The sequence below is a fragment of the Colobus angolensis genome, unplaced genomic scaffold (genome assembly GCF_000951035.1).
Source record: "Colobus angolensis palliatus isolate OR3802 unplaced genomic scaffold, Cang.pa_1.0 Scaffold61, whole genome shotgun sequence".
Taxonomy (NCBI): domain Eukaryota; kingdom Metazoa; phylum Chordata; class Mammalia; order Primates; family Cercopithecidae; genus Colobus; species Colobus angolensis.
Genome location: NW_012119710.1, coordinates 8,105,630 through 8,124,609, shown reverse-complemented (window position 1 = coordinate 8,124,609; position 18,980 = coordinate 8,105,630). Strand labels below are relative to the sequence as shown.

The window sequence follows — 18,980 nt, the reverse complement described above, 5'->3', positions numbered from 1 at the left end:
CGTGGCCAGGGAGAGGAGATGCTAGTAAGACAGCTGAGACTAAGGACAGCTGAGACGAAGGTGCTCACCCTCCGGGCTTCACTCTGATACTTGACAGCCTTTTTGGTATCTGCCACGGCCCGCTCCACGAAGCCCACTGACTGGTCCATGTTGTTCTCGATACGGTCAATCATGGATCCCTTTCCCCAGATGCAAGAGGTGGTGGCAGCAGAAACAGAGACAGGGAGAGGGAAGAGAAAGAGCAAGACACAGCAAACAAAATGGACTCTTTTCTCTGAAGGCCACAGGAGAGTCTCACCTTCCGGGCCTGACTCTGGTATTTCACAGCTTTTTTCGTTTCATCTCGTGCCTTTTCCACGTGGTCCACTGTGTGCATGACATTCAACTCTATGTTATCTAACATCTCCCCCTGCAAAGAACAGACTCTGGTCACACCCAGCAAACGTCTCAGGTCAGTCCTAGCCAATGTGGGGAAGGGATTTTCTCTTTCTTATAATCTTCGGTGGCAAGAGGAACATCCAGAAACCTTGATGCATGGCCTTCCACAGGACACCCACTCACAGTCCTTGGTGGTGGGGTGGCGGTCACTTGTTCAAGAAGCATTCACTGAATTTTACTACTTCTCTGTGACCAGCACTCCACCGGGCATCCAGAACATACTGTCCAGATGCCTGGTAACTAGCTATAAATATACTCTGAGGTATCCCCAGACAACCTTTGTTATTTTTTTTACACTTAAGTACATGGAGAGGAACCAAAATAAGGGTAAGTCATTGTTCTTAGGACATCACTAGGATGCTGGCCTCTTCCTGGTCATTCAGACCTGAGTCAACATCATTCAGCCTGAATTGAGTACATTCACTAACTGCGGAAGAGTGCCTGGCACACAGTAGGTGCTCAATAACTATCTGGGCTGGGGAACATTTGCTTTCTCTAAGTTATTTCCAGGCCCTTTAACTGACAGACATTAGGTTTACCCAAGCTATTTGGTTATATTTTCCCTTCCAGACAGTGGTCTCTTGATAAGCTTCCCAACCATTTCCTAGCAATCACTTCCTGATAGCGAAGTTCGATCATTCCAATTAATCTTAGTCATCTTAGGAATTCTCAACTACCCAACCCAACTCTATCACTTTATGGCAGTCTGTAAACAGAACAAGGCACTTACCACCATTTGAATCTCAAGCCAGTTCCTCGGCAAGGCAGTATGGGGGAAAAGAAGAGGTGGAATGGAGGGACTTGAGAAATGGTCTCAGAGGCCAGCCGGGAATGGGGGGAAAGCACCCAGGCCCTCAGCAGGAAACCAATGTCAAAAACTAGTCAAGCCGTGCTCGGGCTTCAACTAGGTTTTGCAGTCTGCCTACTATGGAAGCAATTTTCTCTCCTATCCAGGTGTCAGAGCAGCTGGAAGTTCATGGCGCACAGCACCATGACCCTGTGGCACACTTAACAGTCCCATAAGAACTAGGAACCATCTGACTATGTGAAACTCGCACCCTATGCAGTCAATCCAGAATTCTATCCCGAGCAAGCATGCCTGGGACAAAGTGAGCTGTCAAACTAAGCACCAAAAGTGTTTCCAGTCTTTCTGTCAATGCTATTTTACTACTCTTTCATTCATGTTGTTGTCTGCTTTGTGCCTTAGCAAAAAGTGCCAAAATTAAAAAATAAAAAATAAAAAAATAAAAACAGGAAAAAAAAATAAAAATTTCTGTGAAACCTAAGTTTTCCCTGTGAACTAGAGAAAAGATCACATTTTCAATGTCATCAGTGAACTAGTCCATATCAGGAGGCTATTTTAAAACATCACCATTAGGAGCCCCCATTTCTGATTTTTAAAAAAGAAGAGAAAGAAAAAAAGACAAATCCTGGAAGGTCAGGCTGCAGTGAGCTGTGATCACACCACTGCACTCCAGCTTGTGCAACAGAGCAATACCCCATCTTAAAAAAAAAAAAAAAATCAAAACTCCGGGGGAACTAGGTAAGTCACAGAACACAAAACCCTGTATCAACTAGCAACGACTGCAAGGCCAAGGGGATGGGCAAGAATGACAAGGCTAAGATCACCCAAAGTGTCAACATTCAATTTTTTTTTTTTTTGAGACGGAGTCTTGCTCTGTCGCCCGGGCTAGAGTGCAGTGGCCGGATCTCAGCTCACTGCAAGCTCCGCCTCCCGGGTTTACGCCATTTTCCTGCCTCAGCCTCCCAAGTAGCTGGGACTACAGGCGCCCGCCACCTCGCCCGGCTAGTTTTTTTTTGTATTTTTTAGTAGAGACGGGGTTTCACCGTGTTAGCCAGGATGGTCTCGATCTCCTGACCTCGTGATCCGCCCGTCTCGGCCTCCCAAAGTGCTGGGATTACAGGCTTGAGCCACCGCGCCCGGCCTCAACATTCAATTTGAATGCACACTTTCCCATGGGATTCTGTTTCTCCCTTATGCAAATTCCCAATGGTTCTCCCACCCTACCTCACTGGCTTCCAGTATTCCCTTCCTCCCTGTTCTCAGGCAAAAGGGAAAACCCTGAGTTTTCCTCTCCCCGCTGCCCACGCTGGGACTCAGTGCCACTTACCTGATTCTCCACCAGCATGGCAATGTCCATAAACATGTCATGAAGCTCCTTGATGCTGCTCTCCAGCCTCACAATGTCCTTGTGCCGTCCCTCAATCTCACTGAGGGCTTGCTTGGAAATCTGTGAGTCAATGATCTATAACAGGCCACACACAGACAGACTGTCAGCTACCCCTGCAAGAAAGCCTGCCCCTGCCACAGCCCTCATGCACACTCCTGGGGAGCTCCTTGCCTCCCTGAACTCCCTGCACCTGTGGCTCCCCCTCCACCTGCTGGACTGCATGAGCTCCACAGTGGCCTCCCTGCTCATGAGAGGGATGTGCTATCCAAGCACACAGGGCACTCACCCCAGAAGTGAAGATGGCCGGGTTGCCGCTCTCCAACATCTCCTCCAGCTCCTCATCTGTTGTCTTTTTGCCAGCTTTGTAACAAAAGAAGTAGAGCGTCAAATATAAGATCACAGTGAAACACCATTTGATAAGGTCCCTGAAAATCAGGAACGTGACTTCCCTATAAAGACCATGGCCTTTACAACACTCCCCCAATTGCCTCCTGACTCATCTTATTTCTCCCCTAACCCAAGCAGTTAATGATAATCCTTAACATTATCAGCAGTTACCTTCCTAAAGCACATATTTCATTACAGTGCTTTGCAGCTCAGAATGTTTCCTTGCACCATTCACTACACTATGGCGTCCAAGACCCTCATAACACGCTAGTTCATGGGCAAGCCTTCCCTCAATCCATCCTAACCTTACGCTACTCCAGACATACCCTTTTTCCAGACCCTGGACAACCTGCCACTGCTAAACACACTTGCTCTTTCTTGATTACGTTTGTACCATTCCTCTTACCCAAAGCACCTTCCACTCCACAGGGCCCTGCCTTCCACACTACTAAATTCCTAAAGGGTATGGCTTGATTTATTTCTCTAATCCTCCCAGCAACTTACACCACACGTTTTATTTCATAAATGTGCTTTGCTGTCAAACAGACAGCAAAATGATACAATGAGTCCACAGGAGAGCAACTGTTTGGCAAGCATTTCCCCTCTATATAGAAGACAATGCTGGACTGCATACAATAAAATTACTTAGGCCTGATAAACACAGTGTCACCTTTCAGCCTCCAGCACGGCATTCAGGATGTGCCAGTGCTCTAGGAGCTGCCCTAGACTTAGGCACAAAATGTGCTTGCTGCTTTTGTGCTTGCTACCAGGGCCTCGAAACTTGGGATGGACAACCACGTGGCAGGAAAGGTGGAAGGCACACGCCAAACCTCAAGTACATACTAATTTCGAGCTGCCGCTGGATTCGCCCTTTGCTTCGTTCTCGAAAGTCCACCTGAGCTTCATTGTATTTGGTCATCACCTCCACAAACTTCCGAGAAAGGACAGAGTGCTGTGGGACGATGTAAAATGCAGTCAGCCCCCAGTGGTTCTGTAACCGTTATAGAACCCCTCCCCAACCCCACATAGCCATCTACAGTAGCACTGGACTTGGAAGTTTACTGAAACTGGTTTACTGCTGACCTCACGTGGTAACTGTGAGGCCAGAGGTCATGTCTAAATCTCTGAGCCCTACATCCACATGGACTAGTAGCATTTTTCTGGCACAACACCTGGCCTGCATTCTAAAACTGTCAGATTCCCTTCCCACATGTCATACTTACCAAAGATCCTTCAGTTCTTACCCTAAACTCATCTCCCCAACTTTTCTTGCTTATAAGTAGATGCATTATCTCAACAGCCCTGGATGCCTAAGCTAAAATCTTCCTAATAATTTTTATTCCTTGCTCACCTCTCAGCATCAAGCCCTACTTACTGGCTTCTCCTTTGGAAAATCGCCAATACGTATACTTTTTCCAAACCCGCTACCACCATGCAAATTTAGACCAAAACCCTGGCAAAAACCAAACTAGGGACCTTCCAGTCTCCAGCTTCTTTCCCACTTGTAAACAGCTTTCAAATGGCTACCATAATAATCCTCCTAATACACTGCTGCCTGAAGAAAATGCCTGTAAGTTATAACATCAGATCCAAATTCCCTAGCATGGTCCTCAAAGACCTCTAGAATGTGACACTACGTTATTATGTGTCCCCTATCCCACAGCAAACTTTTTTCTCCAGAAAGCCTATTGTCTTCACGTCTGCCCCTTACATCTACCCCTTACCACTACCAACCACTGCTGCCAATGCACACACACGTGCACACCCCACTCCTGCCCCTGTGCCTCTCAGAGAGGGGAAACTGCTTCCTGAGCCTGTTCACGTTGGCACTCCGGCCCAGCCTCCTCTGGCTACCCCCAATTCTTCCTGAGATCTTTTGATGCTGAGAGCACCATGCATGTGTCTTCTTATGTCCTCCTGCTGGGTCTTAGGTCATAGCTTTCCATGCCACTTCAATGGCATGCCAGTTCTTTAAGGACAAGGATCACATCTTTGATGACCCCTAAAGTGCCTGGCTCCAAACTGGACAACCAATGACTAACAATTGTTTAGAAGACATTAATTTCCTCTCCTACAAAACGAGGAGGCGCACTAAATCCTAAGCTGTGCTCTAGGAAGCCTGAAGCACCTCTTCAGGGGCCTCCTTAGAGAAGGAGAGTACAAGAGAGGGGCCAAAAGGGCTGGACTCTGGCCCTGACCCCTATTTCAACCTGGAGAGTTCTCCTTCATCAGCTCTTCAAATTGAGTTTCAGATAAGGATTGTATTAAAAAAAAAAAAAAAATCCTTCCACAGCTAAGGAAAAATAATAAGAAATTGGTCTAGATGATCATGAGACCAGGAAAAGTCTTACCTGGGATTTCCGAATCCGAAGGTCTGCCGATGACCTGGCCTCATCTTCTTCAATATGCTTCTCCATGCCTAAAGAGAAGAGGAAGGTTATACTTGCAACCTATCTCCTCCTCCAAGAAACATGCTGTTCAGTGAAACTTCCTCACTCATTCCCACACACCCAGCCCATGGAGATGTAACAACAGGTAGGTGGCAACTCAAAAGGTCAGCTCCCAGGTGAGCCACAGGACATGCATTCCACAGCCTTTACAGTGACCAGGTTTTGGCATAACAGTTAACAGCATGGGTTTTGGTCACCATGAGACTTAGGCTTGAATCTCTGCCCTGGCACTTACTGGATGTGACTTTGAAAAAGCCACTTAACCTCTCTTAAATGTGCCTGTTCTCTCATCTGTAAAACAGAATAACTAACAGTCCATCCCTCACAATACTAATATGAAGATTAAATGAGAAGAGACATAAAGTGCCTAGCACAATGGCAGGTGCACTATCACTGTTATTACTGGAACCTGCTACTAATGACCCCTCCGGTTAAAATAGCGATTGCAATATACTTGGGGGGAAGAAATGGTAAATTAGGCTGAGCAATAATGCTTTCTCTTCTGATCAATAGCATGCATGCACCAAATACACTGGGCAAGAATGCAGGCTCTAGCAACAGAACTAAGTAAACCTTCTAGGCTCTGGAAGAATTGAATCTATGGAAGTAGCTTCAATGAACTATACTCTCCCAAATGGGGAGAGTAGGGGTATAGGAAGGTGGTATGCCTAGCCCACCAAGAAATATCTGTAGACTGAATGGTATCTCTTGCATCTATATATCTCTAAAACCACTATTCAAATGCACTGTGGCTCACACTTGGAATCCCAGCAATTTGGGAGGCCGAGGCAGGAGGATCACTTGAGGCCAGAAGTCCGAGACCAGCCTGGGCAACATGGTAAAATGTCGTCTCTACTAAAAATACAAAAATTAGCTGGGTGAGGTGGTGCATGCCTGTAATCCCAGTCACTCGGGAGGCTGAGGGATGAGAATCACTTGAACCCAATAGGCAGAGATTGCAGTGAGCCGAAACTGAGCCACTGCCTTCTGGCCTGGGCAACAGAGGAAGACTCCATCTTATTAAAAAAAAAAAAAAAAAAAAAAAAAGTATGTAGTTGCCAGGGAAATAAGACTAATAAGAGAAAAGTTGATGGGCCAAGTGCGTCCCAGTTACTCAGGAGGCTGAGGCAGGAGAATCACTTGAACCCAGGAGGTGGAGGTTGCAATGAGCCAAGATCATGCCACTGCACTCCAGCCTGGGGGACAGAGTGAGACTGTCTCACAAAAAAAAAAAAGAGAGAAAAGTTGAAAGACTAAGTTAAAGGACCAAGTCACACAACTACTCAGCAGCTGAAAGCACATTTTAACTCTCATCTCCTAGCTTCCATTCTGGACTCTTTCCAGTATAGTCAGGATTTAAGAAAAGGTAAATTTCTGGGGCTACAATGCATCATTGCAGGGAGAGAGCCCGAACCACAAACAAAGATGGACCAAGTGGTGTCACTTCCACCGAGAAGAGTCTCAGTTCGGAAAGCTGGACCCTAGGGGAGCTGAGACAGAGGGGGGTGGGGACTGGCTTGTTTCCTTCGTTCCCTTCTTACTCTTCAGTTTGTTCCGGACGTTGTTGGCCCTTTTCTTAATCTCAGTCGTGAGTTGCTCTAGGTCATCCTTGGTTTCTGGGTAAACAAAGGCAGGCCGAATCCGTTAGAAAGGAGAGGACTGGTTCCTTTGTGAGCTACAGCAATCATCATCAGAGGAGGGGAGCTTTCTCAGGCACCCACTGCCCAGAATGGTATTTATCCCAGTGCACTCCCCAGAATCTGTCATTAGAATCACAGAGTGCTTATTTTTTTAAAGGCATTTTCCAGGCACCCCATCCCAGTCTACAGAATAAAAACACCCAGGGTTGGAACCGCAAAATCAGCCCTTTCAACCCTCCCAAGTAATCCTGCAGCACATAAAATTACGAAAACTCTGCTTTTAGAGGAAAGAGCCTACCATGGGGGCTTCGGTTGAGAAGGTTCTAGGGAGCTTATGGGGAAAAGAGATTTCAACCAAGGCTAATCAACTTAAAACGAGGCAAATATTTATGACATACCTACTACATACATCCTAGGCTGTATGCAGCAAACTAAGTATTAGCTATAACCGTTCATTCAAAAGCCATCCTTCAGCCCCCTACTACAACTTTGGAACAGAGCTAGAAACCATGGAATCAGAAAGAAGATCTAGGTTTTTCCTGCAAGGTGTTTAAAGTCTAGTGGGAAACAAGAGAGAAATAAATCAGCAGCTCCAATATGCAGCGTGGAGTAAGGTATGAGGTCTGGTCAAGGTGTGCACAGCCCGGAAGGATCTGGAAAAGCTTCTAAAGACGGAGATAAGCAGGACTGAGTCTCAAGGACTGTGAGTTGGCCAGGTAGAGAAAGAGACTAAGAGCAGAAATCCCACGAGAAGAAACAGTAAGTAAAGGGTATGAGTGAACAGGAAATATCTGGGGAACCACCGGAATTGGTCTGGCTGAAGCGTAGGGAGCAGGAGGAGGATAGCAGGAGGCGGGCTGGCTGGGAAGGCAGGAATGTGATCAAGACAATGTCCATATGCTCTGCTAAAGTGTTCCCACTTCAGTCTTTAGGTAATAGGGCCCATGGGAAAAATCAAAGAGTGGAATGACAGTGTCAAGCTTGCTCCCTGTTCTTAAGGAACTGAAAATACAGCCCTAAACCACCCGTGCCCAAACCGTGGAACGCACGGATTTCTTTGCTTCTCTGTGGTGGCAGACATCAGGAAAATTATGTGCAAACCTTTCTTTTAACTCATCAGCTATCATTAGTGCTAGCATATTTTATGTATGGCCCCAAGACAATTCTTCTTCCAATGTGGCCCAGGGAAGCCAAAAGGTTGGACACCCATGCAAACAATTAGGGGAGAAAAAAAGTTTGCCTAGGTGATAGTAACAAACAGGAGTTTAGGGATAGAAGGAATTTCTGTGAACTTGAACCATTTTGGAATACCTCGGAAAGAGGGCTAGGAAAAGCATTTTGGGCTGGGGAAATAGTACAAGCAGAGGTTCAGAGGAGGGACCGGGCCCAGGGTATGTAAGCAGCAGTGGGAATCGTCGCTAGTCAGGAAGAGGGACTAGCTGGGAAACAGGAAAGTCTGGCTAAATGGTTGGAGTGGGACCATGAAGAGAAAACTTTGTGGCCAGGCAGTAGGAGCACAGGTAAGGTAAAGAAGAGGGAAATGAGAGAATATGTACACTAGTGCCCTGTAACTTGCACACTTCTCTGCTGCTCACGAAGGGCAAGAAAACAAGGCTGGCTCAGCCCCAAGGAAAGGGTGATTGTTGGGTGACTCAGTTCTAAGTAAACACTCACTTGGCTCTGGAATCGGTGCAGAGAGAATGATACTGTAGAGTTTCTTAGCCTCCTCCACATGTTCTGAGATCTTGTCAATGTTAAGCCGAGTTTCCTCAATCTATAATCAGAAAAACAATAACCTCCATCATCAAAGAGGAAGTACAGGTCCATGGCTGAGATAAACACTTGGCAGAGCTGCTGGTGAAAGCTGCCCATCTTCTGGGTTTGTGGAAGAAGGTAATGACTTAAAGTCCTCAGCTGCCCAGTTTGAGTACCCTTTCCATGGTTAGATAAAGTCATCTCAACAGAACAGCTGTTAAAAATCCATACTTGTTGCTCCCTGAGAGTAACACATTCATCCACTTTGGATGGAAGGATTCAGGCCAAAGTCAAGAAGAGCTGGGAAAAACCATGAAGAACGATCAGAGGGGGAGACCATCAGCAGACCTTAGCAGGCAGAGCCTTAAAGCCCGAAAAGTGAGAACAGAAAAGAGTGAGGATGAAGGAGAGGGGGAAAAGGAAGGAAGGAAAGAAAGAAGTGAAACGAAAAGAACAAACCTAGACAGTGAAAAACACAGAATGAGAGGAAGAGAAAGACAGAAACAGGCCGGGCGCAGTGGCTCACGACTGTAATCCCAGCACTTTGGGAGGCCGAGGCGGCGGATCACGAGGTCAGGAGATCGAGACCATCCTGGCTAACACGGTGAAACCCCGTCTCTACTAAAAATACAAAACATTAGCCGGGCATGGTGCAGGCGCCTGTAGTCCCAGCTACTCAGGAGGCTGAGGCAGGAGAATGGCATGAACTCAGGAGGTGGAGCTTGCAGTGAGCCGAGTTCGTGCCACTGCATTCCAGCCTGGGCGACACAGCAAGACTCCGTCTCAAAAAAAAAAAAAAGAAAAGAAAAAAGAAAGGCAGAAACAGACAAAGAAGACAAGGAGAGAAAAAAAGAGAGAGATAATGGGCAATGAAGGTCTCATGAGACAGCCCGAGCTTCTCTAGGATACATGTTCTTGTACTAACTGATTTCCTCAGACAATCCAGACCCAGTAGCTCAAGCCACAGCCCATTTCTGCATATTTCTAAGGTTCCTGATTGTACAAGGCTGTGGGTATCATAAAGTATTTCCAGCAGCACTTCATTCCCAGGTAGAATGCCACCGCCAGACATTCCTGCGTGAGCTTTGACTGCAGTCTCAGCTCCCCCTTCATAGGTGCCCGTGCGCTGGTACCATAGCCCTGCTGCAGTGGAAGCCTATGTACAGGGAGCAGGACAGGAAGGAGAAACCTCAGCACCTGCAGGGTCTATCCGCTTCACTCTCAAAGTGAAGGGCACATCAACATTGCAACAATTAACAAAAACTCTCGTAAAATGTCGTACAGTAGGATCCTAACATCTGAGATGCAACAAAAATAAAACTCAATGCATATGCAGCTTCCAGCATCCCTCTTTTCCCATGGATATTTCACCTTTTTCAAAGCCTGATTATAGCTCTTTATATTCAATAGAAAATAGGAGAGGCCAGGCACAATGGCTCACACCTGTAATCCCAGCACTTTGACAGGCCAAGGCAGGCAGATTACTTGAACCCAGGAGTTCGAGATCAGACTGGGTAACATGGCAAAACCCCGTCACCACAAAAAATACAAAAATCAGTCATGCATTGTGGCATGCCCCTGTAGTGCCAGCTACTCAGGGGGCTAAAATGGAGGATCCCTTGAGCCTGGGAGGTTGAGGCCACAGTGAGCCATGATCATGCCACTGCATTTCCCGCCTGAGCAACACAGTGAGACTCTGTCTCAAAAGAATAAAAAATAAAAATAAATTAAAAAAAGAAGAGAAAGAAAAAAAGAGAGAAAGAAAATAGGAGAAAAAAACACCTGAACTCTCCAGCCCTCAAATCAGTACTTTTGCCACTGGAGTACAGGCTTTTCCCCTCTATAAATGTATTGGCTTAGATGTGCCACAGTTTGAGAGTAGAGTTGCTTGCTGAAAGATGTAGAATAAAATTACAATGTAATAATATCATGGGAGTATAAATATACACACAGGTAACTACCCAAATACCTGTGAAGCATTTTAACAGTTTGCAAAACAACCTGTAAGACTGGATCGGTACCATTATTCAAATGATGAAACAAGTTTAAAGAAATCATAGGTCATGGCCGGGCGCGGTGGCTCAAGCCTGTAATCCCAGCACTTTGGGAGGCCAAGATGGGCGGATCACGAGGTCAGGAGATCGAGACCATCCTGGCTAACACGGTGAAACCCCATCTCTACTAAAAATACAAAAAAAACTAGCCGGGCGTGGTGGCGGGCGCCTGTAGTCCCAGCTACTCGGGAGGCTGAGGCAGGAGAATGGCGTAAACCCGGGAGGCGGAGCTTGCAGTGAGCTGAGATCCGGCCACTGCACTCCAGCCCAGGCAACAGAGCAAGACTCCGCCTCAAAAAAAAAAAAAGAAATCATAGGTCACATAGCTTGTGGTAGGGACAGCATACAAATAGTGCCTGCCACACTCCAACTGGGATGCTTTTTTCCATTAAATCAAAGAGTTAATTTTTTTTAACTATCCGTACTGTTTAGAAGCATTCCAGCACTACCCAGCTATAAAAAGGGCCACTGTTACAACCTCTGAATACTCATTGATACGGTTTGGCTCTGTTTCCCGACCCAAATCTCATCTTGTAGCTCCCATAATTCCCATGTGTTATGGGAGGGACCCACTGGGAGACAACTGAATCATGGGAGTGGGTCTTCCCTGTGCTGTTCTCATGATGTGAATAAGTCTCAGAAGATCTGATGGTTTTAAAAACAGGAGTTCCCCTGCACAAGCTCTCTTTTTGCCTGCTGCCATCCATGTAAGATGTGACTTGCTCCTCCTTGACCTCCGCCGTGACTGTGAGGCTTTCCCAGCCACATGGAGCTCAAAGTTCATTAAATCTCTTTCTTTTGTAAACTGCCCAGTCTCAGGTATGTGTTTATCAGCAGCGTGAAAACGGACTAATACACTCACAGACTCTAGGGGTGTGACCACCTCAGAATCTACCGGCCCCTCTTAGAACTCATGTCATTGCATCACCCTATGTTTCCAGTTCCACCACATGACTGCCTTGCCAAAGCAATTACACTGTTTTACAGGATTGAGGGGGGAAAAAGGCTTTCTAGAAGAAAACACACTAAACATTTTTAAATGAGTTGATCAAATTTTAACAAGCCATGAAGGACTTAGATTTTGCATGTTCAACAGATTTGTTGTCACAGAAATTCTCTCATCTGGAAAATTATTTTATAAACTGAAGAGTATCCTGACCCAAAGTTTAGTCAACAGTAGAAACACAGGAAGAGACAGGAAGTTTCTAGGATGAGACTGGCAGGCCTCAGGCTCAGTGTCACTACAGGTATTTGGAGACTGGATGGCTGATGCTTACCCTGCCCTATGCACAGAAGAAATGGTCCTGGCGGCTCTATCTGCAACCTGCCTATGAGACTTCCCAGGCCCAGGGAGCACTCCATTCCACCCCGCCCATCCTCCACCCACTGTAGCTGGTCTCTTTCCTCGGACCGCATCAACCTCTCTATTTGGAGGCATTTCAAGGAATCTGATTTCACAGCAATATAGTCAGTTCACCAAATAATCACAGGACCTTTTTGGGACTTCAGGACGGGCAACTGGCCAACCATAGAGCTTTCTTTTTTTGAACTTTGTGGCTTTGCTTTTTCTTAGAAGTATTAGTTTTCCTCAAAGGTGACTTTCCAAGTATTTAATGGTGTGAAATGGCAGCTACATGTGGTTTCCTTTTGTGCATTTGCCAGATAATCAAAAAATCATGAGGCAATTACAGGGAAAGGGTTTAAGAAACTGACAAGTGCCCAGTCTAAAAGTTTAAGGGCTATTGCATGTGCTTGTCTGGGGTTAAGTATACTGACATCTAAAATTACTCTGCATATTCATATATTTATAAACTAAAATTGCCTAAATATATTCTTGAATCAGAAATGATGCTACGCCCTTCACAATACTTCTATGAGGCTATCATCATTATCTCCTTTTTATACATATGAGAATACCAAGTCTCAAAGAAGTAGAGAAATTACTCCAGGTTATACTGCAGAAGGAGGCAAAACCGAGGTTTGAACTCAGGACTACTAAATCCTATCTCCTGAACCAGGTAAACACCTAAGGAAGGCTCCTATACCTTCTCTCCCTAGTTCATGCATATTCAGCCCACATCAGGTTAATGTGCATGTTTAATCCACCGTTTTGGGAAAATGGATCAGTTGCCTTTCACAGAGATCATGTTCCTTATTTCTCTGTCTTCTCACCACAGCTCCCTATAGAAAGCTTTTTACACAATGAGCCCTCAAGAAGTATTGTTGACCAACGAAACCAATCTAAAAGTGTTTTTTCTAAATCACCATATACAATTTACAGCTAATATATTCCTAGTGTCTTCTCATTGTACATTGTTTATTAAAAATTTTGTTTTGCTTTGTTTTGTTTTGTTTTGTTTTTTTGAGAGAAAGCCTTGCTCTGTTGCCCAGGCTGGAGTGCAGTGGCATGATCTTGGCTCACTGCAACCTCCACCTCCCGAGTTCAAGCGATTCTCCTGCCTCAGCCTCCCAAATAGCTGGGATTACAGGCACCCGCCACCACACCAAGCTTTTTTCTTTCTTTTCTTTTTCTTTTTTTTCTTTGTATTTTTAGTAGAGACAAGGTTTCACCATGTTGGCCAGGCTAGTCTCAAACTCCTGATCTCAAATGATCCACCCACCTCGGCCTCCCAAAGTACTAGGACGACAGGTATGAGCCACCATGCCCAGCCTAAAATGTACTTTTCAATGCTTTGTTAGTAATATGGGAATCCAGATAATACAGGATTTAAGGAATTAAGATCCAACAGATCATGGGTTCAAGTTTCTGCTCCATCTCTCTTAGCAGTTGTATGACCTTGAACACACACCATAAGCATCCCTAAGCACCAGTTCTCTCATCTGTGAAATGAGAATTATCACAATTCCCACTTTAGAGTTTCTGTGAAGATTAAATTAGACAATACATGCCACATGTTAACATAAAGTACATACTCAGTCAATGTTAGGTGATGACAATGATAAACACAAAAATGCCAGCAATTACTGCACATTTATAATATACCAGGTACTATGCTGTGCCTTTACAGGCATGTCTCATTTAATCCTTATAGCAATCCTGTAAAAAAGTCTTAACAAAACAGTCTGACCTCATCAGTAGCCACCCAAGAAAATCTAAGGTCAAAAACACCCAAGTCAACCACTCTTCATGCTGGGCGTGGCCAAATATAATTACCATATTATACTAACAACCATAATCTAACTAAAAGGAAGGGGTTATTTTCGAGATATGGATGGCCTCTTCCCTCTGGACCTAATTAGCCTGTGGAATCTAATTAAACAAGGAAAAGCAGAGAAAGTACTACTTTATGGAACTGGCAGCTTACATGGGGTAAAATGGAAGGCTAAGCAAACAAGCTTTGTTTATTCTCCCTAAGAATTAAGTCTCTGCCTCTCCTAAACTCCCAGGTACCTTGTACGTCTAGTTGAGCATTAATCGCTGCATGTTAGAAAGTGTTACTGTGAAAAATTAAATGCTAGGATAGCCAAATTAAGCTGGTTTATTACAGGACTTCTTAGAGCTTTCAGTAAGTTAATGTGCATTTTAAGTTTCCAAGAGAAGAAAGGAGTAGGAAGCATTTCTCAAAACGTGTTTATATTTGATCACAGAAGGCTTTTTGCATCTGACATTGCTATCCATGACAACGCATTTTGACTGACCCAACAAAGAGCCATTCCCTAGCCCCTTCCCTTTCTTTTCTTTTTAACAGAAGTCTGACTTTGTTTCGGTAGTGGCATTGCCAGCCCCATTGCCAGACACATCATGATGTGTTTGATGGCGATCCTGGCAATCCTGTCCCTTTGCTGAGTACTCACTTTCCTGTTGTCCCTTCCAGCTAAGGAGGCCCACACCACGTGAGCCAGTGCTATCTAGGAGGCCACAAGGGAAGTCAGATTCGAGGATCTGGGCAGTTTTCCCCCCGATGAAAGGATCTTTGGACTTTTCTAGCTGCACCCTTTCTTATTGCTTGCAATGCTGTCACAGGGCGATGCCAAATAGAGTTGTGACTCTGGTGGTTTCAAAACACAGGCAGGTGGGACCTATGTACTGCTCTCTTAATCTGGCAGGCTTGTGACTGCTTCAATAATAGAGCCAAGCAGAAGTGAGGAGCTATGTAACTTCTGTAGCTGCAACACTTGCCTTGTAACCCTGAGCTTCTATTTAACAAGTTCAATAAGCCCTAAGTGGGCCAGCTACGAGAAACCCCAGCCACAGAAAGAAGGCAAGTGTAGGTGCTCTGATTGACAGTCTCTGCTGAGCTTTTCCCTTAAGCCACCCTAGTAAAGGCATCAGACAGTAAAATTTAAAAAGCCTCTACAAGATTCTAGCCTGCAGTTGTTCAAGTCTTCCCAATAAAGGCCCCAGAAATTGTAGAGCAGAGATAATCCAGACCCACTTTGCCCTGTTTGAATTCCTAATCCACAGAATCTGTCAGCAAAACAAAACAGTTGTTTTATACCACTAAATATTGGGGCTATGTTGTGATATAACAATAGATAATCAGAACAGACTCTCTCTCTCACAATCCTAAGAGAAAAGCCAAGAGGATCACAGCGATGCTGACCTAGAACCCCAAGCCGACCTCTAAACGGCACCATCCCTAACTCCAAACTTCTTCATATGCAAAATAAGTATGTATCTTTATTGCTTAAGCCACCGTTAGTCAAAAGCATCCCAAATGATAGGCTACACTGCTGCTCAGGATCACGGATTCAGGTCAAAGCTCTCATCCTTTTTCCCCTCGGCTCCATCCGCCGACTTGCCTGTCTTTCCACTTCAGGTCTTTCTCACCCTCCACAAACTGCCATCAGAGTGAATTTTCTAAAACACACTCTGAGCCCATCACTTCCTTGTTTAAATCCTCAGAGGTTCCCCATCACTTCGCAATGGTGCATAGCTGCAGTAGGCGACAGAATTATCTGGAAGAACTTCCTAAAAATCCAAAAGTCTGAGCCATTCCAGTCCCTAAGAATCAGGTATGTGTAGGTGCAAAAAAAACTCCCCAGGTGATTCTGATGACAAGTCTGGTTAAGAACCAGGGAAATCTTCCCTCACCTTCCTCTCTTAACGCTGCCTCTTCTGTGCTCCCACGGTAACTTACTGACACTTTTCTTACCATATAACAACGTTTTAAAAATTTCTATCACCCTTACCAGATAAGAAACGCCAGAGGGCGAGAATCCTGGATCCCCAGCACCTAACATGCTGTCTTGAAGACAGTAAGCGCTCAAATATTTTGATGAATAAACGAATATACAACAATAAACCCCTAATGTTTCTGCCTCCAAAGGCAGGTCTGTTTCCTGTGAACATTCCTCTCTGCCAACCGAGTAAACAGACCAAGAAAAATATAGACAACTGCAAATTAGACAAAAATGTGGGATTTATCATTTACCAGGCTCTGGCTTGATCAGTCAAAGTGGCCTGAAAACCCAAGAGTCAATCTTTTTCTCCAACGATCAAGAAGCTAGAGAAGATACAATGGAATCTGACCGAGAAAACCACATTCTGAAAACCCTGGTCCTGTGACTTCATGTGCACTTTGCAAATGCCTCGATGACAAAGCTGTGATTCATGCTCTCAGCAAATAACCAAGGGTGACCTGCTGGAACCAGTCCAAAAAGTAAGTTTTATCAAGAGTGCTCTCCCAAGAAAGCAACTTAACTATATAACCTGCAGGGTGTAGTGGGCATGCTCATGAGTCACATAGAAGCAGACAATCTCTCATTTCCCCAAACTTCTATTCTCTGAAACATAATTTATCCCAATGTCAAGAGTATGTCTACACCACATTCTATAAAATAAACTTTGTGGTCTGCTTATTCACAAGTACATTGGGGGACAGAAGGATGATGAGAACTAAAATTTACTGAACATATCTACTAGATGTCAGGCACTGTGCTAGGTGCACCCATACCCTTTCTCATTCTATATCCATAAAAACCAACAGGTAATATTCTCTTTTTAGAGAAAACTGGGCTTTAGAGTAATTAACTTTTCCAAAATTATACCACTGGTAATGGGCAGAGCTGAGATTCAGACCACGTTAGGTGGGGCCAGAGCCTACTTAACCCACTCCCTCTTACTTCTCCCCCAGGGGCTTATCCTCTCTGTGCTCTATCAGATCCAAGAAAAGAGGAAAGGAACGCTGCTGAACCCCATGCTAAGTACTTTGTGAGTGTTAGCTCCTTTAATCTCCACCAAATCTATGACATGAGTACTTTTCTCCCCATTTTACAGATAAACCCACTGATACTTGGAACAGTTAAGGAATGTGACCAAGATCACACAGGTAGCGGCACATACGGAATTTAATTCAAAGATCATGTTCTTTCCACCTCCCCATTCTGTCCCTCTTCTCCACCCTAAATAAGTTTCATGGGGTTTTCCTCGAAATGACAGACACACATATAACAAAGAGAAAGCAATAAGCAATGAAGCAGCCCTGAAGGTCTTGTTAAATCTTCAAAGGCCTCTTCAGAAGTAGCTATCACCCATCCAGTGCTTTTCTGTCTGACGATCCTTCCCAGACATGCAATCTCATATGATCCTCATGGCATCCTGGAAAGGTAAGTACCAACACTCCCAATTTCCCGAGCAGGACATTAAAGCTCAGAGCGGTTAAGGAACCTGACCAAGGTTACACTGCTATGAAATGCTTGAAAAGTGAACTCAAACCATATTTAGAGGCCAAAGCCCACCATCTTCCCACCTAACAAAGAAGATCCTCTCGGGGACCCTCTGGCTCTGAAGAAAAAGGAGAACACAGTTATTGGAAAAGATTCCTTGTCTTACGAAAGAAGTTCTTTAATGTGTCTGGTTCTCCAAGGTAGACTGAGACAAGCTAGAAAGACTTCAAACATCTCCTTAAGTCCACCCCAACCACGGAGTGAAAGGATATTGTCCTTCCACGATCCACAACTGGAACACATTGAAACACATTGAAGCAACACAAAGCCTAAGTGTTGTTTGATCTCACTATGACTCTGATGAACCCGCCTGTGAGGAGGGTGGGGATCTATGGAGAGTTTACAGCCAACTTCCCAATCAGGCCAGCACACACTCAAGTTTGTTCTTAATTCCTGTTTATTACTCTGACACATAAAAGGGCACGAACCGTCAAGCCCCACTCCATTCCTTTCAGAAAAAAACTGGAGGGCTACTTTTCCACATCCACAGTCTAGAGGATGGGAAGCATCATATTCTCTCTGCAAAAAGAGCACAACACCTCTTGTTTTCTTTCCAGGGAAATTAAACACCTAAGAAACCACAGTATGGTGGCAGAAACTTCAACAATAGTGAGGCTTTTGTTTTTGTTTTTTGAAGTATCATTCATTAAGCACATATATGCCAGATGCCATGCTGTGTTACAAGCATTATTCCTCTTGGTTTTTTTGTTGTTGTTGTTTGCTTTTGAGACAGTCTAGCTCTGTCACCCAGGCTGGAGTGCAGCGGTGCAATTGCGGCTCACTACAACCTCCACCTCCTAGGTTCAAGCGATTCTCCTGACTCAGCCTCCTGAGCAGGTGGGGTTACAGGCGCCCGCCACCACACCTAGCTGATATTTGTATTTTTAGAAGAGACGGGGTTTCACTGTGTTGGCCAGGCTGGTCTCAAACTCTTGATCTCGTGATCTGCCCGCCTCAGCCTCCCAAAGTGCTGGGATTACAAGTGTGAGCCACCACACCTGGCCTGTCCCTCTTAATCCTTATAAAACTCTATGGAGATTTTTGTTGTTTATTGTTTTTTTCTTTTCTTACCTAAACATGAATTTTTTTTTTGAGACGGAGTCTCGCTCTGTCGCCCAGGCTGGAGGGCAGTGGCCGGACCTCAGCTCACTGCAAGCTCCGCCTCCTGGGTTTACGCCATTCTCCTGCCTCAGCCTCCCGAGTAGTTGGGACTACAGGTGCCTGCCACCTCGCCCGGCTAGTTTTTTGTATTTTTTAGTAGAGACGGGGTTTCACCGCGTTAGCCAGGATGGTCTCGATCTCCTGACCTCGTGATCCGCCCGTCTCGGCCTCCCAAAGTGCTGGGATTACAGGCTTGAGCCACCGCGCCCGGCC

The 18,980-nt window shown here is 45.2% G+C and overlaps 1 protein-coding gene across 2 annotated transcripts in view; it reads right to left on the bottom strand.

Moving 5' to 3' along the window:
* The window catches only part of STX3 (syntaxin 3), a 30,631-nt gene that overhangs the window by 10,362 nt on the left and 1,289 nt on the right, over positions 1-18,980 (bottom strand). The window contains exons 2-8 of one of the 2 annotated variants that reach the window (XM_011963503.1): positions 8,782-8,881; positions 7,009-7,083; positions 5,369-5,436; positions 3,861-3,969; positions 2,917-2,990; positions 2,571-2,705; positions 299-409 (exon numbers count right to left, since the gene is read on the bottom strand). In XM_011963503.1, the coding sequence (XP_011818893.1) occupies positions 299-409; positions 2,571-2,705; positions 2,917-2,990; positions 3,861-3,969; positions 5,369-5,436; positions 7,009-7,083; positions 8,782-8,881 (672 nt within the window). Of the gene's footprint in view, positions 1-68; positions 180-298; positions 410-2,570; positions 2,706-2,916; positions 2,991-3,860; positions 3,970-5,368; positions 5,437-7,008; positions 7,084-8,781; positions 8,882-18,980 lie in introns of both variants that reach the window. The other variant, XM_011963504.1, reaches the window with a different exon arrangement.